This window comes from Narcine bancroftii, chromosome 1 (genome assembly GCF_036971445.1).
Source record: "Narcine bancroftii isolate sNarBan1 chromosome 1, sNarBan1.hap1, whole genome shotgun sequence".
Taxonomy (NCBI): Eukaryota; Metazoa; Chordata; class Chondrichthyes; order Torpediniformes; family Narcinidae; genus Narcine; species Narcine bancroftii.
Window position 1 is genome coordinate 317,232,594 of NC_091469.1, and position 27,150 is coordinate 317,259,743.

Here is a 27,150-nt window from a genome sequence, read left to right on the forward strand (position 1 = left end):
GTTCCCCCTCCACCACCAGGTTCAGGAACAGCTGCTCCCCCTCCACCACCAGGTTCAGGAACAGCTGCTCCCCCTCCACCACCAGTTTCAGGAACAGCTGCTCCCCCTCCACCACCAGGTTCAGGAACAGCTGCTCCCCCTCCACCACCAGGTTCAGGAACAGCTGTTCCTCCTCCACCACCAGGTTCAGGAACAGCTGTTCCCCCTCCACCACCAGGTTCAGGAACAGCTGCTCCACCTCCACCACCAGGTTCAGGAACAGCTGTTCCCCCTCCACCACCAGGTTCAGGAACAGCTGCTCCTCCTCCACCACCAGGTTCAGGAACAGCTGCATCCCCTCCACCACCATGTTCAGGAACAGCTGCATCCCCTCCACCACCAGGTTCAGGAACAGCTGCACCCGCTCCATCACCAGGTTCAGGAACAGCTGCTCCCCCTCCACCACCAGGTTCAGGAACAGCTGCATCCCCTCCACCACCAGGTTGAGGAACAGCTGCATCCCCTCCACCATCAGGTTCAGGAAGAGCTGCTCCCCCTCCACCACCAGGTTCAGGAACATCTGCTCCCCCTCCACCACCAGGTTCAGGAACAGCTGCACCCCCTCCACCACCAGGTGCAGGAACAGTTGCTCCCCCTCCACCACCAGATTCAGGAACATCTGCTCCCCCTCCATCACCAGGTTCAGGAACAGCTGCTCCCCCTCCACTGCCTGGTTCAGGAACAGCTGCACCCCCTCCACCACCTGGTTCAGCAACAGCTGCACCCCCTCCACCACCTGGTTCAGGAACAGCTGCTCCCCCTCCACCACCAGGTTCAGGAACAGCTGCTCCCCCTCCACCACCAGGTTCAGGAACAGCTGTTCCCCCTCCACCACCAGGTTCAGGAACAGCTGCTCCTCCTCCACCACCAGGTTCAGGAACAGCTGCATCCCCTCCACCACCATGTTCAGGAACAGCTGCATCCCCTCCACCACCAGGTTCAGGAACAGCTGCACCCCCTCCATCACCAGGTTCAGGAACAGCTGCTCCCCCTCCACCACCAGGTTCAGGAACAGCTGCATCCCCTCCACCACCAGGTTGAGGAACAGCTGCATCCCCTCCACCATCAGGTTCAGGAAGAGCTGCTCCCCCTCCACCACCAGGTTCAGGAACATCTTCTCCCCCTCCACCACCAGGTTCAGGAACAACTGCTCCCCCTCCACGACCAGGTTCAGGAACAGCTGCTCCCCCTCCACCATCAGGTTCAAGAAGAGCTGCTCCCCCTCCACCACCAGGTTCAGGAACAGCTGCTCCCCCTCCACCACCAGGTTCAGGAACAGTTGCTCCCCCTCCACCACCAGGTTTAGGAACAGCTGCTGCCCCTCCACGACCAGGTTCAGGAACAGCTGCTCCCCCTCCACCACCATGTTCAGGAACAGCTGCTCCCCCTCCACCACCAGGTTCAGGAAAAACTGCTCCCCCTCCATCACCAGGTTCAGGAACAGCTGCTCCCCCTCCACCACCAGGTTCAGGAACAGCTGCTCCCCCTCCACCACCAGGTTCAGGAACAGCTGCTCCCCCTCCATCACCAGGTTCAATAACATCTGCTCCCCCTCCACCACCAGGTTCAGGAACAGCTGCTCCCCCTCCATCACCAGGTTTAATAACATCTGCTCCCCCTCTACCAACAGGTTCAGGAACAGCTGCTCCCCCTCCACCACCAGGTTCAGGAACTGCTGCTCCCCCTCCACGACCAGGTTCAGGAACAGCTGCTCCTCCTCCACCACCAGGTTCAGGAACAGCTGCTCCCCCTCCACCACCAGGTTCTGGAACAGCTGCTCCACCACCAGGTTCAGGAACAGCTGCATCCGCTCCACCACCATGTTCAGGAACAGCTGCATCCCCTCCACCACCAGGTTCAGGAACAGCTGCTCCCCCTCCATCACCAGGTTCAGGAACAGCTGCTCCCCCTCCTCCACCAGGTTCAGGAACAGCTGCATCCCCTCCACCACCAGGTTGAGGAACAGCTGCATCCACTCCACAATCAGGTTCAGGAGGAGCTGCTCCCCTCCACCACCTGGTTCAGGAACATCTGCTCCCCCTCCACCACCAGGTTTAGCAACAGCTGCTCCCCCTCCACCACCAGGTGCAGGAACAGCTGCTCCCCCTCCACCACCACATTCAGGAACATCTGCTCCCCCTCCATCACCAGGTTCAGGAACAGCTGCTCCCCCTCCACCACCAGGTTCAGGAACAGCTGCTCCCCTTCAACCACCAGGTTCAGGAACATCTGCTCCCCCTCCATCATCAGGTTAAGGAACAGCTGCTCCCCCTCCACCACCAGGTTCAGGAAAACTGCTCCCCCTCCACCACCAGGTTCAGGAACATCTGCTCCCCCTCCACCACCAGGTTCAGGAACAGCTGCTCCCCCTCCACCACCAGGTTCAGGAACAGCTGCTCCCCCTCTACCACCAGGTTCAGGAACAGCTGCTCCCCCTTCACTACCAGATTCAGGAACATCTGCTCTCCCTCAATCACCAGGTTCAGGAACAGCTGCTCCCCCTCCACCGCCAGATTCAGGAACATCTGCTCCACCTCCACCACCAGGTTCAGAAACAGCTGCTCCCCCTCCACCACCAGGTTCAGGAACAGCTGCTCCCCCTCCACCACCAGGTTCAGGAACAGCTGCTCCCCCTCCACCACCAGGTTCAGGAACAGCTGCTCCCCCTCCACCACCAGGTTCAGGAACATCTGCTCCCCCTCACACACCAGGTTCAGGAACAGCTGCTGCCCCTCCACCACCAGGTTCAGGAACAGCTGCTCCCCATCCACCACCAGGTTCAGGAACAGCTGCTGCACCTCCACCACCAGCTTCAGGAACAGCTGCTCCCCCTCCACCACCAGGTTCATGAACAGCTGCTGCCCCTCCACCACCAGCTTCAGGAACAGCTGTTCCCCCTCCACCACCAGGTTCAGGAACTGCTGCTCCCCCTCCACCACCAGGTTCAGGAACAGCTGCTCCCCCTCCACCACCAGGTTCAGGAACAGCTGTTCCCCCTCCACCACCAGGTTCAGGAACAGCTGCTCCCCCTCCACCACCAGGTTCAGGAACAGCTGCTCCCCCTCCACCACCAGTTTCAGGAACAGCTGCTCCCCCTCCACCACCAGGTTCAGGAACAGCTGCTCCCCCTCCACCACCAGGTTCAGGAACAGCTGCTCCACCTCCACCACCAGGTTCAGGAACAGCTGTTCCCCCTCCACCACCAGGTTCAGGAACAGCTGCTCCTCCTCCACCACCAGGTTCAGGAACAGCTGCATCCCCTCCACCACCATGTTCAGGAACAGCTGCATCCCCTCCACCACCAGGTTCAGGAACAGCTGCACCCGCTCCATCACCAGGTTCAGGAACAGCTGCTCCCCCTCCACCACCAGGTTCAGGAACAGCTGCATCCCCTCCACCACCAGGTTGAGGAACAGCTGCATCCCCTCCACCATCAGGTTCAGGAAGAGCTGCTCCCCCTCCACCACCAGGTTCAGGAACATCTGCTCCCCCTCCACCACCAGGTTCAGGAACAGCTGCTCCCCCTCCACCACCAGGTGCAGGAACAGTTGCTCCCCCTCCACCACCAGATTCAGGAACATCTGCTCCCCCTCCATCACCAGGTTCAGGAACAGCTGCTCCCCCTCCACTGCCTGGTTCAGGAACAGCTGCACCCCCTCCACCACCTGGTTCAGCAACAGCTGCACCCCCTCCACCACCTGGTTCAGGAACAGCTGCTCCCCCTCCACCACCAGGTTCAGGAACAGCTGCTCCCCCTCCACCACCAGGTTCAGGAACAGCTGTTCCCCCTCCACCACCAGGTTCAGGAACAGCTGCTCCTCCTCCACCACCAGGTTCAGGAACAGCTGCATCCCCTCCACCACCATGTTCAGGAACAGCTGCATCCCCTCCACCACCAGGTTCAGGAACAGCTGCACCCCCTCCATCACCAGGTTCAGGAACAGCTGCTCCCCCTCCACCACCAGGTTCAGGAACAGCTGCATCCCCTCCACCACCAGGTTGAGGAACAGCTGCATCCCCTCCACCATCAGGTTCAGGAAGAGCTGCTCCCCCTCCACCACCAGGTTCAGGAACATCTTCTCCCCCTCCACCACCAGGTTCAGGAACAGCTGCTCCCCCTCCACCACCAGGTGCAGGAACAGTTGCTCCCCCTCCACCACCAGATTCAGGAACATCTGCTCCCCCTCCATCACCAGGTTCAGGAACAGCTGCTCCCCCTCCACTGCCTGGTTCAGGAACAGCTGCACCCCCTCCACCACCTGGTTCAGCAACAGCTGCACCCCCTCCACCACCTGGTTCAGGAACAGCTGCTCCCCCTCCACCACCAGGTTCAGGAACAGCTGCTGACCCTCCACCACCAGGTTCAGGAACAGCTGCTGCCCCTCCTCCACCAGGTTCAGGAACAGCTGCTCCCCCTCCATCACCAGGTTCAGGAACAGCTGCTCCCCCTCCACCACCTGGTCCAGGAACAGCTGCACCCCCTCCACCACCTGGTTCAGGAACAGCTGCACCCCCTCCACCACCTGGTTCAGGAACAGCTGCTTCCCCCCCCCCCCCCCCCCCCACTATCAGACTCCTCAATGACAAACTCAATCAGGAACTCATTTAAGGACCCTTACTTGTGCACTTTATTGATTTTCTCTCTGATCTCTTTATTTTGCGCACAGTTTGTTTACATTTGTTGTCTGTTTGCAGTTCTTTGTTTGTTTACATGTTTGTTCTGTGGACAGTTTATTATTTGCACTACCAACTACTGGTAAAAAGGAATCTCAGTGTTGTATGTAGGGTGGCCATTCCAAAGGAGGACATGGTCATAGGGTACTATAGAGTGCATTTAAAAAAAATATATTTTAATATAAGATTTAAACTCTCTTGCAAAAACAACAAATGCAAACACACTGTAATATATATAGATAGATAGATACTCTCTCTCTCTCTCTCTCTCTCTATATATATATATTTTTCTTTGGCTTGGCTTCGCGGACGAAGATTTATGGAGGGGGTAAAAAGTCCACGTCAACTGCAGGCTCGTTTGTGGCTGACAAGTCCGATGCGGGACGGGCAGACACGATTGCAGCGGTTGCAGGGGAAAATTGGTGGGTTGGGGTTGGGTGTTGGGTTTTTCCTCCTTTGCCTTTTGTCAGTGAGGTAGGCTCTGCGGTCTTCTTCAAAGGAGGCTGCTGCCCGCCAAACTGTGAGGCGCCAATATGCACGGTTTGAGGCGATATCAGCCCACTGGCGGTGGTCAATGTGGCAGGCACCAAGAGATTTCTTTAGGCAGTCCTTGTACCTTTTCTTTGGTGCACCTCTGTCACGGTGGCCAGTGGAGAGCTCGCCATATAACACGATCTTGGGAAGGCGATGGTCCTCCATTCTGGAGACGTGACCCACCCAGCGCAGCTGGATCTTCAGCAGTGTGGACTCGATGCTGTCGATCTCTGCCATCTCGAGTACTTCGACGTTAGGGATGTAAGCGCTCCAATGGATGTTGAGGATGGAGCGGAGACAACGCTGGTGGAAGCGTTCTAGGAGCCGTAGGTGGTGCCGGTAGAGGACCCATGATTCGGAGCCGAACAGGAGTGTGGGTATGACAACGGCTCTGTATACGCTTATCTTTGTGAGGTTTTTCAGTTGGTTGTTTTTCCAGACTCTTTTGTGTAGTCTTCCAAAGGCGCTATTTGCCTTGGCGAGTCTGTTGTCTATCTCATTGTCGATCCTTGCATCTGATGAAATGGTGCAGCCGAGATAGGTAAACTGGTTGACCGTTTTGAGTTTTGTGTGCCCGATGGAGATGTGGGGGGGCTGGTAATCATGGTGGGGAGCTGGCTGATGGAGGACCTCAGTTTTCTTCAGGCTGACTTCCAGGCCAAACATTTTGGCAGTTTCCGCAAAGCAGGACGTCAAGCGCTGAAGAGCTGGCTCTGAATGGGCAACTAAAGCGGCATCGTCTGCAAAGAGTAGTTCACGGACAAGTTTCTCTTGTGTCTTGGTGTGAGCTTGCAGGCGCCTCAGATTGAAGAGACTGCCATCCGTGCGGTACCGGATGTAAACAGCGTCTTCATTGTTGGGGTCTTTCATGGCTTTCATGGCATATATATATATTATATATATATGTATATATATATATATATATATATATGGTAACCTATGACCATGTCCTCCTTTTGGGATGGTCACAGTATGTCCTCTGACAATGAATCTAAATCTATTTTGCCTTATGTGAAGGCACTTAATATTGAGCTCTATGGTGTAGCCGTAGGTATCGATCTGTAGACAGGAATAACAGATTAATCTTTGAGGAGTGTTAAACTGAAGGAAGCATTGCAGTCTCTTTATGGACATGCCAGGTAAGAAGTACTGATCTCTTCTGCACACTAGGCTATTTCAAGTCAACTTTATTGTCATCTGATTGTACAAGTACAGCCTGACGAAACAGCGTTCTCCAGTCCTCGGTATAAAAACACAGTCACACAACCAGACGAAACACACATACAGACAAACAATACAGATGCAGGACAAGTATTTTATCTATACAAATAAATAAATATTATTTTGTACCAATGAGAGTCATTATTTAAAGAACACACTTACAGGGACCTTTCTTCAGAAGAATGTTATTGTCACTAACTCAATTAACCAGCTAACTTTTCTACTGTCACTCTCTGGGAAGTGCTGTGGGTTTAAGCTTCAGTGTTTCTCTGGAGCACAGACTGAAGAACAAGGAAGTACATCACACAGTATTTCCTCACAGAATGTTTATGGAGATGTACTATTATAAATTTAGACGTGGGCGACTTTAAAAAGGAAGAATTATGAACAACATCATAATGCTTTCTTATGGAGCTTGGCATGATCAAGTTGGATGCTGCATTACAATTGATTGCAGCCAGAAATGTTTATTATCTTTTGGGATAAGACCACAGAAATGTCTTTGCAATCATATCCCACACACCATCAGACTTTCTTTGCCACATGGACTCTTTATCCTCAGTACAGGTAGCCCTCGACTTCCAACCTATGCGAGTTACGTCCAACCGCGCAGGACCAAAATTCTTCTTTAAAAAACCTTAATTGAAACGACTGTACAAGTACATATTTTGTATTAAAAGTACTGTATAATAGCGGTCTCCATTCCTGGCGGCAGCCCGAGGTCCCTGTTCCCCAACTTGCGACCAAACCCGAGTTACAACCAATCCTTCAGTCCCCATTACGGTCATAAATCGGGGACTACCTGTATAACTACTATAAAGTTTAAAACGGACTCTTGTATCTATCTTTAGCTATCCAAGGAGTTGCAAACTAAATGGAATGCACTTCAAACTGAAATAGACAATTGTTAATATTATCCAGATTCTGATAATTCAACATGGGCTTTAGGTCAGTCATCCTTTTGTTCTCCTAACCCCACCAATACTTGGTTTAAGAGCACCAGAGATTGATTAGGTGTTGATAAATGACAGCAGTTTTGGGTGTGACGTACACTTGTTCCTAACCTTTGTAATGTGTCTTCTGTCACTACACCCAGGTTGAGTGTAAACCAGATCACTGATGATGGAGTTAAAGTGCTGGCTGAAGAACTCACAAAGCATAAGGTTATTCAATTTCTTGGGTAAGTTGCTATTAAATGTCTGATGAATGATCATTAAGTGAATTTTAAGAAATTTAGGACAAATCCTGAAACAAAGCTGAAAGTAATTGACTACAGAATATTAAGTAAAGATTTTATTTTAGCCCTGTGGCTAAAATATGAGGAAGTTCTGAAATTATTTACATTGGATAACAGAATAAAACCAGAGAATTTTCTAAATTATGAGGTCAAGGAGTATGGTGGAACAGAAATAGTTGGGAGTTAGCTTCATTAAAATGTAGAGTGCATTTATAGATAGCAATGAAGGGCCGACCTTGATTTCAAGGGGACTGGAATAGACATTGTGCTTCAGTTATCTACAATCCGTTCAGTCTAAAATAAGAAAAACAGGAAATGAAACAAATCCTTAGCAGGTCAGACAGCGGATGTGGAAAGAAGGAAATGTTTCAGCTCAAATGTTCCTCAATAACGAGGGGAACCCCACAGCTGTGGCAGGGCCTGAATGCCATAACCTGTGAGAAAACCTAAATCCGGTAAAGTAGCTGATGGCAAAGCTTCTCTCCCAAAGGGACTCAATGCCTTCTACACCTGATTTGAAGACAGTAACAGTGAAAAACCACCCCTCCACACCCCCACGTCCCCTGATGATCGTATCCTGTCTATATCTGAGGACGTGTGTGGTCTCTTCAGGAAAGTGAATCTAAGAAAAGCATCCGGCCCAGAAGGAGAACCCGACCGAGTATTAATGATCTGGGCTGACCAACTTATAAAGGTATTCATGGATATCTTCAATATCTCACTCCAGCAGAGCATGGTACCTACCTGTTTCAAACAGGTGTCGATCATATTGGTGCCCAAGAAGAGTGCAGTGACCTGCCTTAATGACCATCGACCAGTAGCACTTACATCAACAATGATGAAGTGTTTTGAAAAGCAGGTGTTGGAACATATCAGCTCCTGTCTGAGCGGTGACATGGATGCATTCCAGTTTGTAGTGACAGGTCTACAGTGGATGCCATCTCACTGGCTCAACACAAAGCCTCTGAACACCTGGACAGCAAAGATGCACTTTATCAGGATGCACTTTATCGACTACAGTTCAGCAGTTAACACCATCATCCCCTCAAAACTGATCAGCAAACTCCAAGACCTGGGACTCAACACCCCACTGTATAACTGGATCCTGGATTTTCTCACCTCCAGACCACAATCAGTGAGGATTGGTAAGAACATCTCCTCCACAATCTCCATCAATACTGGAGCACCACAGGGCTGTGTTCTTAGCCCCTTGCCCTACTCACTTTACCCCTACCGCTGTGTGACTCAGTACAATAATAACACCATCTACAAATTGCCGACAATACCACAGTAGCGGGTTGTATAAAGAATGGGGATGAGTCAGCCTACAGGAGGGTGATTGAAAACTTGGCTGAACAGTACACTAACAACAACCTTTGCACTCAATGTCACCAAAACTAAGGAGCTGATTGTTGACTTCAGGAAGGGAAAGTCAAGGGTTTACAATCATTGGGGGATCAGAGGTGAAGAGGGTGAGCAAATTTAAATTCTTGGAAGTCATTATCTCAGAGGATCTTTCCTGGACCCAACACACTAATGGCATCATGAAGAAAGCGCATCAGCGCTTCTACTTTCTCAGGAGTTTGTGGAGGTTTGGTATGACACCAGAAACCCTGGCAAATTTATAGAGGTGTGGTAGGAAGTGTGCTGACCAGCTGCATCACAGTCTGAGCATAAAGGTGATGGATACGGCCCAGGATATCACAGGCAAAACCCTCCCCACTATCGAGTACATCTACAGGGAATGCTGCCATTGGAGAGCAGCAGTAATCATCAAGGACCCTCATCACCCAGCACACGCTCTGTTGCGCTGCTGCCATCAGGAAAGAGGTGTAGGTGTCACAAGACTTGCACCACCAGGTTCAGGAACAGCTGCTACCCCTCCACCATCAGACTCCTCATCAACAAACTCCATCAGGGACTCATTTAAGGACTCTTACTTGACACTTTGTTAATTTTTTTTGTTCCTTCAGTATTGCACATTCATTATCTGTTTATTTACATGTTCATGCTGTGTAAAGTTTATTTTTTGCATGACCAATTAGTGGTAATTCTGCTGTGCCTGCAGGGAAAAGGAATCTCAGGGTTGTATGTAATGTCAGGAATGTACTCTGACAGTAAATCTGAAATCTATATTAGGTTACATGAGATTTAGATCCACATTTTACCACCTGATTTAGACACAAACAGATAATTGTATAAACAGAAGCTAAATGACTCTAAGTAAACTAGATTTTTTATTTGTATTTTTGAACCATGATAGAAAACCACTTTGTAAAATCCTGCTGAGTAGATTGAGGATTGAATCTGATCTCTGACAGTGACGTGATGACTTTAATGCTTGTGTCAACACCTAGATGGATGGGCATGTTGTGATGAAGTTTAGTTGGATTCTGCAGCTGGATATTTATAGTTTCAATGAGTAGGTGAAAACTTGGCGAGTGGAGTTTCATGTGGGAAAGTGTGATGTCATGCTTTTCATTTGGAAGAATCAAAAGGCAGATTATGTAAATAAAAAGATTTCAGATTTATTGTCAAGAGTACATATACGATATCACATGCAGCCCTGAGATTCCTTCTCCTGTGGGGGCCAGGCAAAATTACCACATATTGGTAGTGCAAAAAAACTGACACAATGTACACATGTAAACAAATAAAGAAATGTAAACAGGTTACAAACTGACTGTGCAATACCAAAAAAGAAAATCAATAAAGGGCAAAAGTCAGGGTCCTTAAATGAGTCCCTGATTGAGTTTGTTGTTGAGGAGGCTGACGGTGGAGGGGGAGCAGCTGTTCCTGAATCTGGTGGGTGCGAGTCTTGTGGCACCTCTATCCCTTTCCTGATGGCAGCAGTGAGAACAGAGCGGGTGCTGGGTAGTGTGGATCCTTGATGATTGCTGCTGCTCTCTGACGGCAACGTTTCCTGTAGATGTTCTCAATAGTGGGGAGAGCTTTGCCTGTGATGACCTGGGCCATGTCCACTTCCTTTTGCGGTGCTTTACGCTCCTGGCTGTTGGTGTCCCCCATACCAGATGGCGATGCAGCCTGTCAGCACACTTTCTACCACACCTCTGTAAAAATTTGCCAGGGTTTCTGATGTCAAAGGAATGGAGACAGCACGGATGGCATAGCAGTTAGTGCCATGTGGTTACAGCACCAACAATTGGAACCAGGGTTCAAATCCTGTGCTCCCCGTGTCTGCATGGATTATTTTTCCAGGGGCTCCTGTTTCCTCCCACCATTCAAAATGTACCGGAGCTTGTAGATTAATGGGGTGTAAATTGAGCAGCACGGGCTCATGGGCTGAGAAGGCCTGTTACAGTGGGGGATGTCTCTATAATAAATACATAGAAATAAAATACAGAGCTGCCTGGGTGTTCTTGTGCAGGATTTACAAACCATTAGCGGTCAAGTAGCTCAGAAGGCAAATGGCATATTGACCTTGATTGCAAGAAGGTTGTAGTTTAGAAATTCAGATGTGTTCTCACATGTGACGATGTGGAATTATTGCCATATACACAAGGACAATGTGGAGATGCAATAAAATTCTTATCTCCTGCAACCACACAGGCCCTACTAACAACTATATTACCAATTAGGTTGCCCAATTATCCCATGCGCAGGGTACTGGTAAGGTCATGCCTGAAATGGTGTGCCCAGTTTTGGTCTACTTATGGATACAATATTCTGGCATACTCGAGACTCTGGCTCGCAGTCTTTCCGTACTATTGGACGCCGTTCCTGTTCCTTAACCCCAAGAGACTTTTTTTAAAATCAAAATTATATTTTTTGCATGTCCTAATAAATTTCTCAACAGACCCCTGTAATTTTGAAGGAGTTCTGGGAAAGGGGACTCTGATCTGTCTAAAGAGAGATTATTGGCACAAAACGATCAAAATATCAAATCCCGTTCATGAGAATTGCACCAGCGGTAGCCAGGAAACGTATTGCTGTTACATGGAAGTCCAACTCCCCCTACTTATTACTCACTGAAATATGGACATGCAAAGTTGTGCCCCCCCCCCCCGTAAAAAGATAACAATCTTAGAAAGAAATAGGACATTGTTACAGAGTCCAGAGGACCCCCAAAACCAACAGCAATAGATATTCACCACAACACAGGGTTACTTAAACAAAAGTAGTTTTTAATTATAATTGAACAAGAAAACAGAATTAAACTTTAACTTATTACTAACAACTTACTTAACCTACTTAACCTCCCCTCTAATACTAAGCACGGGTGTGTAAAATATGTATTAAAGATTAGAAAAGTTCTTTGGATCAGGTCCAATCTCATTGGTTGCAGGCAATTCTTGTACTGTGAACAGAAGTTAGCATTAACAAAGTTCACCAGTCCTTGGTGCTTAACAGGCAAATGGTTACTACTCAGGAGGGTTCTTGTTGGTCTTCAGAGAGATTCCTTTTGTTCCAGGACAACCGCAACTGATTCCTTCTCAATCAGTCTTGCTGACAAAACTTGCCCCCTTCAGTATTCTCCAGATGATCTTCCTTCTTTCAGGTCACCTTTCAGTCAGACAGTCTTTTCCTTTGACCAGACAGTCTTCCAAATGTTTGCCAGCTTTGACCTTCTGGAACAAATTTCTGTCTCTTCTCTCTCCATTTTCACACCCTCCCTCTCTGAGAGAAAAACTGTTCTCCCTGCCTGCAAAAATCACATGCTCTCACAGGCAAGCTGTATGCTGCAACTTTGTTGCTCTCTTTGCAAAAAGCACTCTACAGAAGTCCTGCAAAAATTCTGTGTTTTAAAATGTTTGCGTGCAACCTGCTATAACAATTCCTCCCAAACCTCCTCTAAATACTCTGTCACAACGTGTTTGTTAAAATATGGCAATCTTGTTTGAATCATACTGGCTTAAGGATATAAGTAACTTCCCCGAAAAGGTTTAAATAATATAGTTCGGTTAATAACATTGAATTCCTGAAGGTCAAGGTATGGACTAATTAATGAAGGCTCAAACACCCCTTCTTTTTAATTTTATCAGTTGTGTGGGGGGGGGAGATTTTATGAATTATATGGGACTCTGTCATTTTAAAATACTATTTATATGAACTATGTCATAATGTTTCTTGGAAAAATTAAAAGAAAATATTTAGAAATAAAACAGGGTCCCGGAGAGTTGGAGGGGGGCACAGGAATTGGAGCCGAAGGGGAAATGAAGGGGACTGAGGAATACTTGGCGAGTCAGGTGCTGAATGATTGGGAGTTCCGAATTGCTAGCAGGTTATTGGAGGTTCACTCTAATGGTACAGGAGGCAATCCAGAAGAGATTCATTGGGCTAACTCTTGGCATGAACCGCCAAAAGAAAAAAAAAATTAGACCTCTATTCTTTTAAAAACTGAAAGCTGATCGCTTTAAAACATGCAAGGTTCTGGGTTGATGTTTCTCCTCGTGGGAGAGGTTTGAATGAGGGGCCAAAGTTATAAATAAGAGGTTTGTTCATTCAGCCAGAGAATCGCCATCCAAGCAGCATTTTGAACATGAAGGCTAATCGTTATTTGTGCTGAAAGAGGGGGAGAGGGTGGATGATTTTGTTTTTGGAAGTACAGGGAATCGTGGATTAGAGAGGAGATGGGACAGATTAGCCATGATCATCTTAAATGGCAGGACAGGCTGATTGGGCAGAATAACCCATTTCTGCTTTTAATTTATCTTGTTATACACTCAATATGTCATTCTCCTGATACATGGAGCTCTATGTGAACGATGCAGATCAAAATGACTTACTTCACCCCTCCAAAATGTCATCGCCTGACTATGAAATGATCAAAGTAAGCTCACCGATCACTCAAACAAAATTGGAACTTTCCTCCAATGTAAGTCACTTGGCTGATACCAGCATGAGTGTTCTCTCCAGTACCAGTTATTTACTGTAACCCCTCATCCTTCATTCTGTTCTAAAACTACAAAATGAGCGAGTTCTGCAAACATTAGGCTTTTTCACACCACCACGTAAAATGGCAATTCCTGGGAAATTTACCTGGGAACCGTCCCATGAACCGGCAGTGTGAAAATGTCAGCCTGGGAAAATTACCCTGGTAGACTCCTGGACCAGGATAGTTTTTTCAGGCCACCTTCTCCCTGCGGTCTGAATCAGCTGCATAACCGTGTTGTCATTACAACATTTAAGCTTGTCAACCTTAATTTGCCTTCAATAAATCAGTTCATTCTGCTATTTCTTAATTGCTCTCTCTCTCTCTCATATATATATATATATGTGTGTGTGTGTGTGTGTGTGTGTGTGTGTGTGTGTGTGTGTGTGTGTGTATGGGCATGTATACACACACACATTAAAAAAAATCTCTCTCTCTCTCTTTCTCTCTCTATATATATATATATATATATATATATATATGCACACGCACTCACACACACATTTTGTGGAAGCAAGGGTCTGTCTCATTTAGACTGATGTGGATTAATGCTGGTACCTCAGTTGTGAACATCCTGGAACAACAAATATCTCTCTCTGCAAACCCTACAAGAACCTTCCTGAGCGGTAAACATTTACCTTTCGAGCACCAAAGCCTGGTGAACTTTATACATGTTAAATTCTGTGCACAGTATAAGAATTGCCTACAACCAGAGAACTTGGAAGAAGGAGAAGTGAGATTGAACTCTGAACCAAAGAACTTTTCTTAAATTTACACACACATCATACACGTGCACTTAGAATTAGAAGGGGGTTAATTTGGGTTAGTTAAGTAGAGAGATAAGTTAAAGTTTGATTCTATTTTCATGTTTAAAGATCATTAAAAACAATGTTTGTTTAAGTAACTACTTGTCTTGGTGAATGTCTATTGCTGCTGGGTTTTGGGGTCCTTTGGGCTCGTAACACTGTGCACAGTATAAGAATTGCCTGATACTGGTGAATTTGGAGGAATAAGAAGTGAGATTGGACTGTGAATCAAGGAACTTTGCTGAACATATACACATTACATACACATGCGCTTAGACTTAGAAGGGGGGTTAAATTACGTTAATAGTAATAAGTTAAAGTTTGATCCTGTTTTTATGTTTAAAGAAAATTAAAAGCAACTTTTGTTTAACTAACCGTTTGTCTCGGTGAGTTTCCATTGCTGCTGGGTTTTGGGGTCCTCTGGGCCCGTACAGTGCAAACAGCCCAGAACATTAATTGATGAAACAGACATGTCCTCAATTCCATAATAAACCTTTAATGATGTTTTAATGCAGGAGATGGTGCATCAATTTAAGTTGATGGAGAAAAAATAACCCTGAAAGAGAACATGCTGCCTAAAAGGGTAGTGGAAGCCCCCTTCAGACTTTAAAATATCCGAACACTTTACCAGCTTCAAAACTATGGGCCAAGAAGTGGACAGGGGGAATACTCTGAAATGTTCCATTTTTATTTATCATGAACATTTTTGCCAAAGGGCTTCATTTTATTGCCATAATATTTATTTGGTTTTCAGTTTCAAAATGCCGTAAATTGGTGCCATAAATGAGAATTATTTCCCTGTGATCTGTATTATTTGAAGCTGATGTAGACGAGCCAATCTCAGCCATTTATTTTCAGCTATGGCCCCCCCTTAGAACTCTCTTCAAAGTTTATGGGCCCCCTTCCCTGTGAAGCCATCCAGTTTGATTTCTTCTGTACTTCCCCCTACTGACTATATAAAAAGGCATAAAAAATTATGTTACCAGAAGTGAAAATAAAATGAGGCGTTTACTAAAGTGTGCTGTGACCCCCCCCCCCCCCAACCTGAGGCATAAAAAATTATGTTACTAGAGGTGAAAAGAAAATGAGGCATTTACTAAAGTGTGCTGTGACCACTCCCCCTCCAGGGGAGGGGAGGTGGTGGGGTTAGTTGGGCCCCTGTTGAGAATGGATGACCATTAATGTCGAGTGTTAATTGATTCAGTTAGTTATTTTCTGATCTTACACCAACATATTATCCTGCCCAGAAATTTCTCTGCAATATTACCGCAGTGGTTCCCAAACTTTCTTGGCCTGCTGCCCCCTTGGCCTCCTTGCCACATCCAGAGCACCCCCTCCCCCATACAACAGCATGAGTGGAGGGGGTGTGTAGTGTTAGTGGTGGCCCTGAGCTGGGGGCTGGTGGTGTCGCTGAAAGGGGGGTTAGTGGCGGTGCTGGGGGGATAGTGATGGGGCTGAGAGGGGGGTGTTGGCAGGGACAATGTTGACCTGGGGGTACAACATGGTGGTCAACTATCGCTCACTATGGCCACCCTGAGTCTGGCCAGAAAATTACTGCACTGGCTTCTTCATTAAACTTTGCTGCAGACTGAATAATAACAAGAAAGAAGATTCGGGATGACACCGCCCCCCTCCCCCCGCCCACAGCCCGACTGCCCCTTTTCCAATACCATCCCCAGATCGCTCCCTTTTTCCTCTCCCTCTCTCTACAATAGCATGTGTTTTTTATTCCTCTCTGTTTGCAAAACCTAATGACCCCCTCCTAGAACAGCGAACTTCATCCAGTCTTGGATTGCTGGCACCGCCAAAATATTAATCAGTTTCTGAGCTTGGACGTTTGTTCCTTTAAAGCCAATAGTCCATTTCAATTCCACAACATGAGTCCAATTAACACCTACTTGTGAAGTCTTCATTGGTATTCTTCAAAGTCACTGTCGAGACACTGGCAGACGTGAAGGCTCCATCTTGGGCATAGCTCTTGCATTTCAAATGAGGTGTCTTTAGTGAAATGTTACTGAGACACCTGTTCATGAAGTGTACCTAAACTAACCCTAACCCCACAATCTATACCTTTTAAAGGTACATTTTATCATAATTTTCTTGACCCATTCTGAACGATGGCATTCTGGTGTTAACCCCTTTGCTAAGTCACTGTCATATGTGGTTGTTATTTTTCCAGCCTATACAGAAATCAGATCACTGATGTTGGAGCCTGCTACGTTGCTCAAATTATTGAAGAATGCCCAAGTTGTCAAACAGTAAAGTAAGAAAAATGTTAACCATTGATGTGAATTTCTTCCACTTTGTGTAATGTAATCGTAACAGTGGTATCAATTAATAGCTAGTAGAAATTGAAGGAGGGGTATTATTCCTCTTTGTAAGACAAAGAGCAACATTGGCACCATCATGAAGAAGGCTCGCCAGAGGCGAGGAGTTTGAGGAGATTCGGGATGTCACCAAAGACTCTCGCAAATTTCTACTGTGGAAAGCATTCTGACTGGTTTCATCACTGTCTGGTATGGAGGTGGTACCGAGGGTTGTAAACTCAACCAGGGCCACCGTGGGTATCAGTCTATACTCCATTTACAAGAGGCGGTGTCTCAAGAAAGCAGCCTCCATCAGCAAGAACCCTCACCATCCAGGCCATGCCCTTTTAGAACCATAGGACACAACGGCACAGAAACAGAGCCCTTCAGCCCTTCTAGTCAGTGCTGAACTTTTTTTTGCCTAGTCCCACAGGTATACACCCAGTCCCTATCCCTCCATCTCTCTCCCATCCATGCACCTGTCCAAATTCTTCTTAAATGTCAAAATTAAGGCCGCATTCACCACCTCTGCTGACAGATCATTCCACACCCCCACTGCCACCATCCTGAAGATGCACTCTCAACATTACAAAATCTGCCATCAGATTTCTGAGCGGACAATGATCCACAGACACTACCTCACTTTTTCTGTTTGCATTAATTATTTCTTTTAAATCTTGTATTTATGGTATTGTAACTTATAATAATTTTTTCATCTTTAATGCACAAACCTGGTGCCAGATAACAACAAATTTAATGACAGTTCTGATTCTGAAGGATCAAAATATTAATCTTCAAAGTTCTCTGCAAGATTTATGGCCAATATATTTGGAACTTATGGATAGATATTGAACATTGAGTAGTTAAGTAATACACCGGGACTGCACAGTTAGTGTAGTGGATGGCACAACTCTGATCTAGTGATCTAGGGTTCGAATCCTGAGCTGTCCGTAAGGAGTTTGTACATTCTCCCCATGTGTGAATGGGGTTCCTCCGTGGGGAGGGAGGTCCGGTTTTCTCCCACCGCGCAAGTGGTCCGGTGGGGGGGGGGCTGTAGGTTCATTGGAACATTTTGGGTGGCACGGACTCGGCGGAAGGATCTGTTACCTTGCTGTGTGTCTATGTTTAATTTAAGTGGCAGAATTTGAAAGAGGAGCAACTTTTCTGATTCTAAATATTAGCAGAGCTGGCTAAAGTAGCATTGTGAGTGCGCAGAAGGATAGAGGAGAGGATATCTGGAGTTAGGGTTTTAGGTAGTATCAAACTGCCTAACCTGTGTTTCTGACTGTTTCTGGGTTTGATTTTATAATTCCAGAATGTTTAATATTTTACAGTTAAAATGAATCACAGGTACATAGAATATGTGGTATATTTAGCCCTTCGTGATCATTTATTCAGTGAGATTATGGCTACACTCCATATGCCTGTGTTCTCTTAAACCTTTAATACCTGTGATTAACAGAGAATTACTAGTCACGCTTAATATTTATCTAAAATCATCTGCCATTTTGTTGGCGCCAGAATGAATGTTAGTTGAGGGGGGAGGGCTTTAGTGTGTTGGGGGGGCATGGAGCAAAGCTCAAAACCTCGCTCAGTTGGTGGGTGGGGGTGCTGCTACCACCATCCGATGGAGATGCTGAGAGCACTGCTTTTATGGGGTCAAGCATCACTAGCCGCTAGTGACGCATCCTGGGATGGGTGGAGAGTCCCTAGCCTGCGACAAGCTGGATGCTCATGATGGGGGAAGGGGTGGGGGCGCAGGGTCTGACTGTGAGCGAAGGCCGCAACCATTTTGGGGAGGGAGCACAGCACCTCACTTTGGGGAGGGCAATGCCTGGAGATGGCCACCCACTTGGTGCCGACCCTGGATTCCACCAAGTTTCCATCATCCAAGAGATACAGGTCCCCTTGAAATTCTCTGCCTGAGCAATCTAGAAGAGTGGGGGAGGGGGGGGAGCAGAATCTGGTGCTTGCTCCTGAATTGTGTTCAACGTGTAATGTGTGAACTTCTATCAATGTTCTTTCAGAATTGGGCTGAACAAACTTACAGGTGAAGGAGGGAGATTACTCGCACAAGCAATTCAGAAAAACAAGGCATTCAAAATCTTGGGGTAAGTGTGATTTTAATATTGCTTCCCACATTTACAAAATAGATCAGATGAGGAAAACCACTGGGACTGTTCCAGTTGGACAGTTTATTACTTTAACTTTTAGAGGTCCAATCTTATGTGTTCAATGGCAAATGTCCCTAGTTTTCTGACTGTCTCCCTGGCATTGCTGCAATAAAGGCACTTTGCTTCACATCCAGTCCTTGACTTCTCTGCCAAATCTGGTGGGTGATTTGAATACAATGCTCGAGTCATGCCTCACTAATGACTGGAATAATCTACTTGCATTAAATGGCTCACTTGGGAAGCTGTAAGTGTAGATTTTAAGGTGAGAGGGGAAAGATTGAATAGTAACCTGGGAGGCATCTTGTTCAAGCTGGGAGTAATGGTTATCTTGAATAATGTAATGTTACGAGCCCAGAGGATGCTAAAACCCAGCAGCAATAGATATTCACCAAGACAAATGGTTACTTAAACAAAGGTTGCATTTAATTATCTTTACACATGAAAACAGAATCACAGTTTAATTTATCACTATTGACTTAACTAACCTAACTTAAGCCCCTTCTAATTCTAAGAGCACATGTATGTAATGTGTGTGTAAGTTCAGAAAAGTTCTTTGTTTCCCAGTCCATTATCACTTCTCATTCCTCCAAGTTCACTGGTTGCAGGCAATTCTTATACTGTGCACAGAATTTAACATTTATGAAGTTCACCAGGCTTTGGTGCTTGAAAGGTAAATGGTTACCGCTCAGGAAGGTTCTTGTCAGTTTTCAGAGAGAGATTTGTTGTTCCACAACTGATTTACTTCCATCAGCCACTTCAGTGTCTTGTTGACAAAACCTGCCCCCTCAGGGTTCTCCAGATGATAACCTTTTTCTTTCAGGTCACCACAGAGTTCCTTTTTGTTTCTCTTATTCCAAGTGAAACATTAGGCAGCCAGTCCTCTCCTCTTGCATGAACTACAATGGCTTTGACAAGGCTGAACTAAGCAGTCACAACTCATCTTCCAAATGGGGTTTTCCACAAGCTTGCAAGCAAGGTAAATGGTTCTGCTCAGGAAGGTTCTTGACAGTTTTCAGAGAGAGATTTGTTGCTCCTGGACACAATCTGATCCTTTCCGATCAGCTACATCAGTATCTTGCTGAAGAAACACACCCCATCAGGGTTTTCCAGAAGATAACCTATTTCTTTCAGGTCACCACAGAGTTCCTTTTTGTTTCCCTTATTCCAAGTGAAACATTAGGCAGCCAGTCCTCTCTTCTTGTATGAACCACAAGGGCTTTGTCCAGGCTGAACTAAGCACTCACAACCTATCTTCCAAATGGGGTTTTCCAAAAGCTTGTAAGCTTGTCCTGTTCCAGTCCCAGCTGCTGTTGCTGGCTGTAACACTGTCAAAGTGATCTGTGTGTGTGTCTCTCTCTCTCCCTCTCACTCTCTCTCTCTGAGAGAAAGCCTGTTTGACTCTCTCTGCTTGCATAACCACATGACCCTCTTAGAACAGCTCCAGTGAGAAGGCGGCTCCAACAAGTTCTTTCATCTGTTGCTTTTTTGTAAATGACATTCCATTAGTGAAGTCTCTTGGGCACTCTCCAAAGCTCTTACAAAGACTGTTGGCCCCGACATGTCTAGCATTGGGCAGAGCTCCAGTATTTTAAATGAGATCTATTTTAAAGTGCTTGTATGTGATCTGCTCTAGCAAACCTGCCCCAATTTATCTCCCAAAAACATATCTATATACTCTGTCACACTAAAAAAAACACAAAGAAATAAATAGTTTGTATTCCATTAGAAAAAATACCTATAATTTAAGAGATAATTTTGGATAATTTCAACAAATCTGGGAATCATATTCAAAATTCATTGGTGATCACCAGATTCAAACCTCATCTCTTAAAGGGATATGTTACTGAATATAATATTATAAATAATATGATTCATTGAGTCAATAAAAATTGGATAATAACTGGATGACACCCTTTTCTTTCTTTATTCCCTTTGTTACAAGTCCAGACCCCAAAATCCTGCAGCAATAGATCTACACCACGGCAATGGATTACTTAAACAAAAGTTGCTTTTATTTATCTTTGAACATGAAAACAGAATTAAACTTTAACTTATCTCTATTGACTTACTTAACTCCCCTTCCCCCCCCCCCACTCTAATTCTAAGCGCATGTGTGTGTAATGTGTATATAAGTTTAGAAAAGATCTTAGGTTCACAGTCCAATCTCACTGGTTGCAGGCAATTCTTGTACTGTGCACAGAAGTTAGCATTAATAAAGTTCACCAGCCCTTGGTGCTTAACAGGTAAATGGTTACCACTCAGAAGGGTTCTTGTTGGTTTTCAGAGAAAGTTTTTTCATTCCAGGACAGTCACTCCAGTGCCTTGGTGATGAAACTTGCCCCCTTCAGGGTTTTCCAGCTGATAACCTCTTTCTTTCAGGTCATCACAGAGTTCCTTTCTGTTTCTCCTATTCCAAGGGAAACACCAGACAGCCAGTTCTCTCCTTTGACCAGGCTGTCTTCCAAAGCTTGCCATCTTGTCCCTCTGGAACCGAAGTCTGTGTCTCTCCTATTTCTCACTCCCTCCCATTCTAAGAGCAAAGCTGTTCTCCCTCTGCCTGCAAAGATCGCATGACCTTCCAGACAGCAAATTGTTTTTCAGACAAAGCTGCTACCCCCTGTTGTTATATTTGTTGCCTTTTGCAAATAGCAGACCATCATGAGACTCTGAGCACTTTTGCAAAAGCTCCTGCAAAGATTCTGTGTTTTAAAGTGTTTGTGCATGACCTGCTCTAACAAACCTTTCCCAATTTATCTTCCAAACACCTCTATATACTCTGTCACACCTTCTTTCTTTTTTTGGGGTTTAATTTTGGGGGGAGGAGAGGGAGGAGGGATGGTAAGAAAATGGGAACTGTCACTATTTATGTATGATGCAAAATCTATAGATTTGAATTATTGTGACTTTTAAATAAAAATAATCTAAAACGCAAAGCTGGAGCAACTCAGCAGATCGGTGCACTTTATATAGCAAGGATAAAGATACAGAACCAACATTTTGGGCTTGATCCCTTCATCAAGGTATGAGCAAAATGTAGGCAGGTTTATGAGCAAAATAGTGGGGGGAGGAGCACAGGCCCGCAGCCAGGAGGTAATAGGTGGATCAAGGAGGGAGAGAACATGAGCAAATAGGGGTGGGGGGGGGAATGGCTCTGTGAATGGAGAGGGAAGGGGCTGGAGGAAAGAAGACAATGGGCCGGGGAAGAGAGGGAGAATGTGGATGGTCCAGCAGAAACAGGAGAAGTTAGTGTTACTGCCGTCCTGTTGGAGAGTGCCCAGATGGAACATTGGGTGTTGCCTTTCCAATTTACAGGTGGCCTTAGTTTGGCGGTGGACAGACATTGTCAGCACAGGAGTGGGGTGCAGAATTAAAATGGGTGACCTCTTGGAGATCCCTTCCACTGATGCGGACAGAATGAAGGTGTTCAGCGAAGTGATCTCATAGTCTGCGTCTAGTCAGCAAAATGATCTTCCCAGTCTGTGCTTTACTCCATCTTTAATGAAGTAGTAGAGGCAGCAACAATTGTGATGTTTTATGAGACATTTAGATAGGTACATGGATAGGACTGATGTGGACCAAGCTTTGGCAAATGGAATAATCTTGGTTGGCAGAGATAAATTAGGCTGAAGGGCCTGCACAATGCTGTTGGAGCTCTATGACTCAAAAATGCCAGCCTTTGGGTTCTTGAATCTCCAAATGGTGTGCACTCACAATAAGTCTCTGATTTCAGTGTTCTCAGTAAAACGAGGCATAAATCAGAAGCCAGATACTTATGAGGAAGAGAATGAATCAGAATAGCCAGGGTGGTTGTTGAGAGTCTCTCGGGTACAGACCATCAAGTAAAGTTGCCGTTGATTTCGGAATATCTCATCACCAGGAGCCATAAAGGAATCCTAGAGATTAAAAGGGAAAAGCGATCTTTTAATAATCACAAATTATTGCTGAAGGTCTACTCCCTGAGATGACTGCTGAGATGGTAATGGCTGAGAAGATCACTGGGGTCTCCCTTCACTCTATAAGGACAGCTCGTTTAGCTTAGTGGGTAGTGCCACCAGGGATGCAGTGACAAGAAGGTGCCTGGAGTGGCCCCCTGAGGTGCCCAGAGCTGCCCCCTGATGTGCCCGGAGCTGCCCCCTGAGGTGCCTGGAGCTGCCCCCTGAGGTGCCAGAAGCTGCCCCATGAGGTGCCTGGAGCGGCCCCATGAGGTGCCGGAGTGGTGCTCCAGTTGAGCTCTGGCAGCACTGCACCCCCTGCGTGCAAAGATCAGAACGTGGTTCGAATCCCATGCTGTCTGTGAAGAGTTTGTATGTTCTCCCCATGTCTGTGTGGGTTTCCTCCGGGTGCTCTGGTTTCCTCCCACCCTTCAAAATGTACTGCAGTTGTAGGTTGATCAGGTGCAAGTTGGGTGGGACGGGCTCGTGGGCTGAAAGGGTCTGTTCCCATGCTGCATCTCTAAAATTTGCTCCAGAGATGATATCCACAGGGAGTGGAGCTCATTGAGGACCCTTACCATCCAGCTTGAAGGGTCTTTGAGACAGTAGGTACAGGTGCATTAAAACCAGGACTGCCAGGCTGGGATACAGCTTTTTCCAGTGGGCCTGTTGGACAATCCCACAAACCCATAAAATGATTTATTTTGGCTGTGTTGTTTGTGTGTGTCTGTGCACTATGGCCTAGAGATGCACTGTTTCATTGGGTAGTAACTGTTTATGGACAATCAGATGAAAATAAACTTGAACTTGCATTCATTCTCTATTTCTACACAAAGAGATATTTCTCTGCAGTAAGCATGCATCCGACGGAAAATGTTATGAGGCATGCTTGGGCGTTAATTATTCAGTAACCTCAATATTCACACACGTTGATTTGAACCTGCATTGGTTGCCATTACAGAATGTGGGGGAACCAGATTGGAGATTTGGGAGCAACAGCCTTTGCTGAAACTTTAAGGGATCACCCTTCATTACAGGAGCTCAGGTAACTTCTTTGTGACTTAAACCGGTTCAGTGGTTTGCAAGGCAATGCCATCGCAGCAAGGTTGAGAGCAAGTCGTCCAGATTTGTTGCATTAAAAGGACCAAAGCCACCTTCCAACTTCACTGAGAACTTGAGGTGAATGAAGCCACTGACTGCTGATTGCCTTTGGAAGCTTGGGAGTTGCGTTTAGTCAAGGAAGAGCCTCCTTTCCATTCTAATGTATGAAACAACATAAGAAATGGGTGTGGGAGTAGTCCATTGAACCTGCTCTGTCATTCAATAAGATCCAGGCAGGGACTCAGCTCCACCTACCTGCTTTTTTCCCCATGATCGTTAGCTTTGCAAAAATCTGTCTGTCCTAATATATTAAATGAGGCCTTGTCACATCAGTGGTCATGCACGCTATGAGTCAGAAGACATGTTTATAAGGCCTAACCTGTGGACTTGCATCTCTGATGCACCTATTGTCCGAGGTTTTAAATGCTCTACAAGGAAGTACTTCTTGACCTCAGCCTGCCTATTATCTTATTTTGGTTCATGGACACCGAAATAAGAAAAAATGGAAAGTGTCATTCAAGTACGCTTTCATTGAGCCTTCAAAGGGAAGAGTAAAGCACGTGGGGAAATGAAGAATACGGTGAAATTGGGGATGTAAAGGGAGCACATGATTCATGGGTAGTTATAGCATTGGAGGGAGGTATAAAGATCGTGAAGAGTGAAAATTCTGAAATTGAGCTGATGTAGCTCAGAGTGCTGTTTTTCATGAAGCAGATTTTGAAGAGAATCTTCAAAATGGAGAGAATGATTTCAGGAGGGAGTTCCAGAGCTTCTGGTCCATGACAAGGCCAATTGGACTGCTTCTTCATTATGGCATGCAGGTTAAGGCCATCAAGCTGCCTCACTACGCCTGACAATGTTTGTGTCCTTTATCTAGTCTGGCGGCCAACGGCATTTCAGCAGAGGGCGGCAAAAGCTTGGCGGCAGCACTGCGAGACAACCGATCCCTGGAGATATTTTGGTAATTTAATTTTTTTAAAATAAAAGGTACAACATGGTAGAAGCTGATTCTGGCTGGTTCACCTTGCCAGCACCGCACGTTTGAGGGTTGGGAGGAAACCCCATGCAGAGGTCATGGGGAGAACGTACAAACTGCTTACAGACAGCGTCGGGTTCGAACCCAGGTCTCTGGTGCTGTAATAGCTAACCCTGCCGCTCATAATAATGGTCTCGGCATCAGGATATTCATTTTAATCTGGTGAAGAGCAGCTTTTGCAGCAGCGGTTCACTTCAAATATATGTTGGCATCCCATGAGAATTGACATAATGTTAAAGCGGCTTATTAACATCAAAGGTACCTGAAAACTAGACATTATTCTCTTAACGTTCAACCTCCATTATAATGTGGGAATCATAAAGCCATAGAACACTATGGCACAGGAACAGGCCCTTTGGCCCATCTAGTCTGTGGTGAACTACTATTCTGCCTGCACCCAGACCATACCTCTCCCATTCACATACTTATCCAAATCATTCTTAAATATGAAAATTCAAACTGCATCTATCAATTCAAGGTCGTTCCATACTCCAACCACTTGCTGCTTGAAGATGTTCGCCCTAATGAACCGTATAATGCAGCAAAATGTGCAGACATTGAAGGATGGTGAATTGACGACCAGTTGACTACGTAAGAATGTGTAGTGAAAGCAGGTGGAGTGGACCAATTGGCTGCTTGAGCTTTCTCTGCTGTTTATTCAGGTCACGGCAAGTCCACTTTCCTGCCCAATCCTCATGAGCTTTGATTGCAATAGATTCCCATCTGCATTCCCTTCGACCTGCACCTGGAAAATGCTCAACGGCATATCTCTCATTTGGATATTTTCAACCCCCATTTTTTTTGGCGGAACTATCCCACATGCCTGAATCTTATTCTGAGACTATTTATTTTAGACCTACAGCACAGTAGCAGGCCCTTCTGGCTCTCAAATCTGTGCCATCCAATTACATTCAGTTGACCCGGAACATTTCAAAGGGAGGGAGGAAACCAGAAACCTGCACAGGCACGGGGAGAACGTACAAGCTCCTTCCAGATAGTGCCAAGTCTGAACCCCGGTCGCTGCTGATGTAACAGCGATACTCTAATCGTGCTGCCCCAATCTCCAATTCATAGATGTCTTAGCAAGCGGAAATTCTCTCTTGATGACTGCCGCATCATTGCCCCTTGGCTAATTCAATTACATTATTTCTAATACTACGAAACACCCATGAGAGAACAGCAATCACACTCTGTTCTCTCGTTCCGGAAATGCAGAAGAAATAGGATACCCAGGAGAACAGTTTTGAAATATCATCATGGGATATTTAGTAAGGGGCAGACAGTGCTTTGGTACAACGTCGGATCTGAACTTTATGTCCAACAGCATAGCACTTCCTTAGATCAGAACGGCACTGGGAAACACAAAAGCTACAGGGGCTGGAATCTTAGATGAAGAATGAGAGAGGTTGGAGGGACACCGTGGATCTGAGTAGAAATGGTCAGTCCATGCTTCATGCTTTATTGGAACTTGAGTTGCAATTTTTACAGCACAGCTAACAGGCCCTTGTGACCCACACGAGCCCACATCACCCAAGTAATAGCCATGTAGCCAATTGACCTACCAACCCCAATCCCAGTGCACTCAGAGGAAACCCACATGGTCAGAAGGGAGAACGTACAAACTCTCGGATTTAATATTTCCCACGGCATAGAACGAGGCCACTCAGCCCATCAAATTTAGACCAGCTGTCAGAGCAATCCCATCAATGCCATTCTCCCTGTTATTGCAGCCTGTTCTAAAATTGTAGTTGAACAGGATAGAAGAGACCCTTGGGCCCAATTTGTCCAAGGTAACAAATGATTCTGTGCTGGCTAGTCCCATATGCCTAAATTTGGCCTGTGTCATTCCCTGTTCTCTTCCTATCCATATACAGCAAAGCCCCCAGTATCCGGCACCTATGGGGATTGGTAGATGCTGGATGAGTGAATTTTCTGTTTGCTGAAGTCTAGACATTGCATGGTTTAGTGAACTAACTGCTAGGGTGCTCCAATTTTAAATTTTTGTATTTTTTTGCCTATTTATTTTCCACCTTTTTGTTTGCCAGTTGCTTGCTTTCCACATTACGGGGATTTTACTGTATGCCTTCTGAACATGCACACTTCCTCTGGCAGCTTGTTCTAGATACCCTCCTGTGTGAAAGATTTGCCCCTCAGGTCCCTCTTAAATCACCTATCACCTCTTTAGTTCTAGAACCAT

The 27,150-nt window shown here is 46.1% G+C and overlaps 1 protein-coding gene across 3 annotated transcripts in view; it reads left to right on the forward strand.

Annotated features, from left to right (window-relative positions):
• The window catches only part of nod1 (nucleotide-binding oligomerization domain containing 1), a 65,749-nt gene that overhangs the window by 32,106 nt on the left and 6,493 nt on the right, over positions 1-27,150 (forward strand). For all 3 annotated transcript variants that reach the window (XM_069906481.1, XM_069906497.1, XM_069906487.1), the window contains 5 exons: positions 7,565-7,648; positions 16,584-16,667; positions 18,738-18,821; positions 23,778-23,861; positions 24,795-24,878. In XM_069906481.1, the coding sequence (XP_069762582.1) occupies positions 7,565-7,648; positions 16,584-16,667; positions 18,738-18,821; positions 23,778-23,861; positions 24,795-24,878 (420 nt within the window). The remainder of the gene's footprint in view (positions 1-7,564; positions 7,649-16,583; positions 16,668-18,737; positions 18,822-23,777; positions 23,862-24,794; positions 24,879-27,150) is intronic.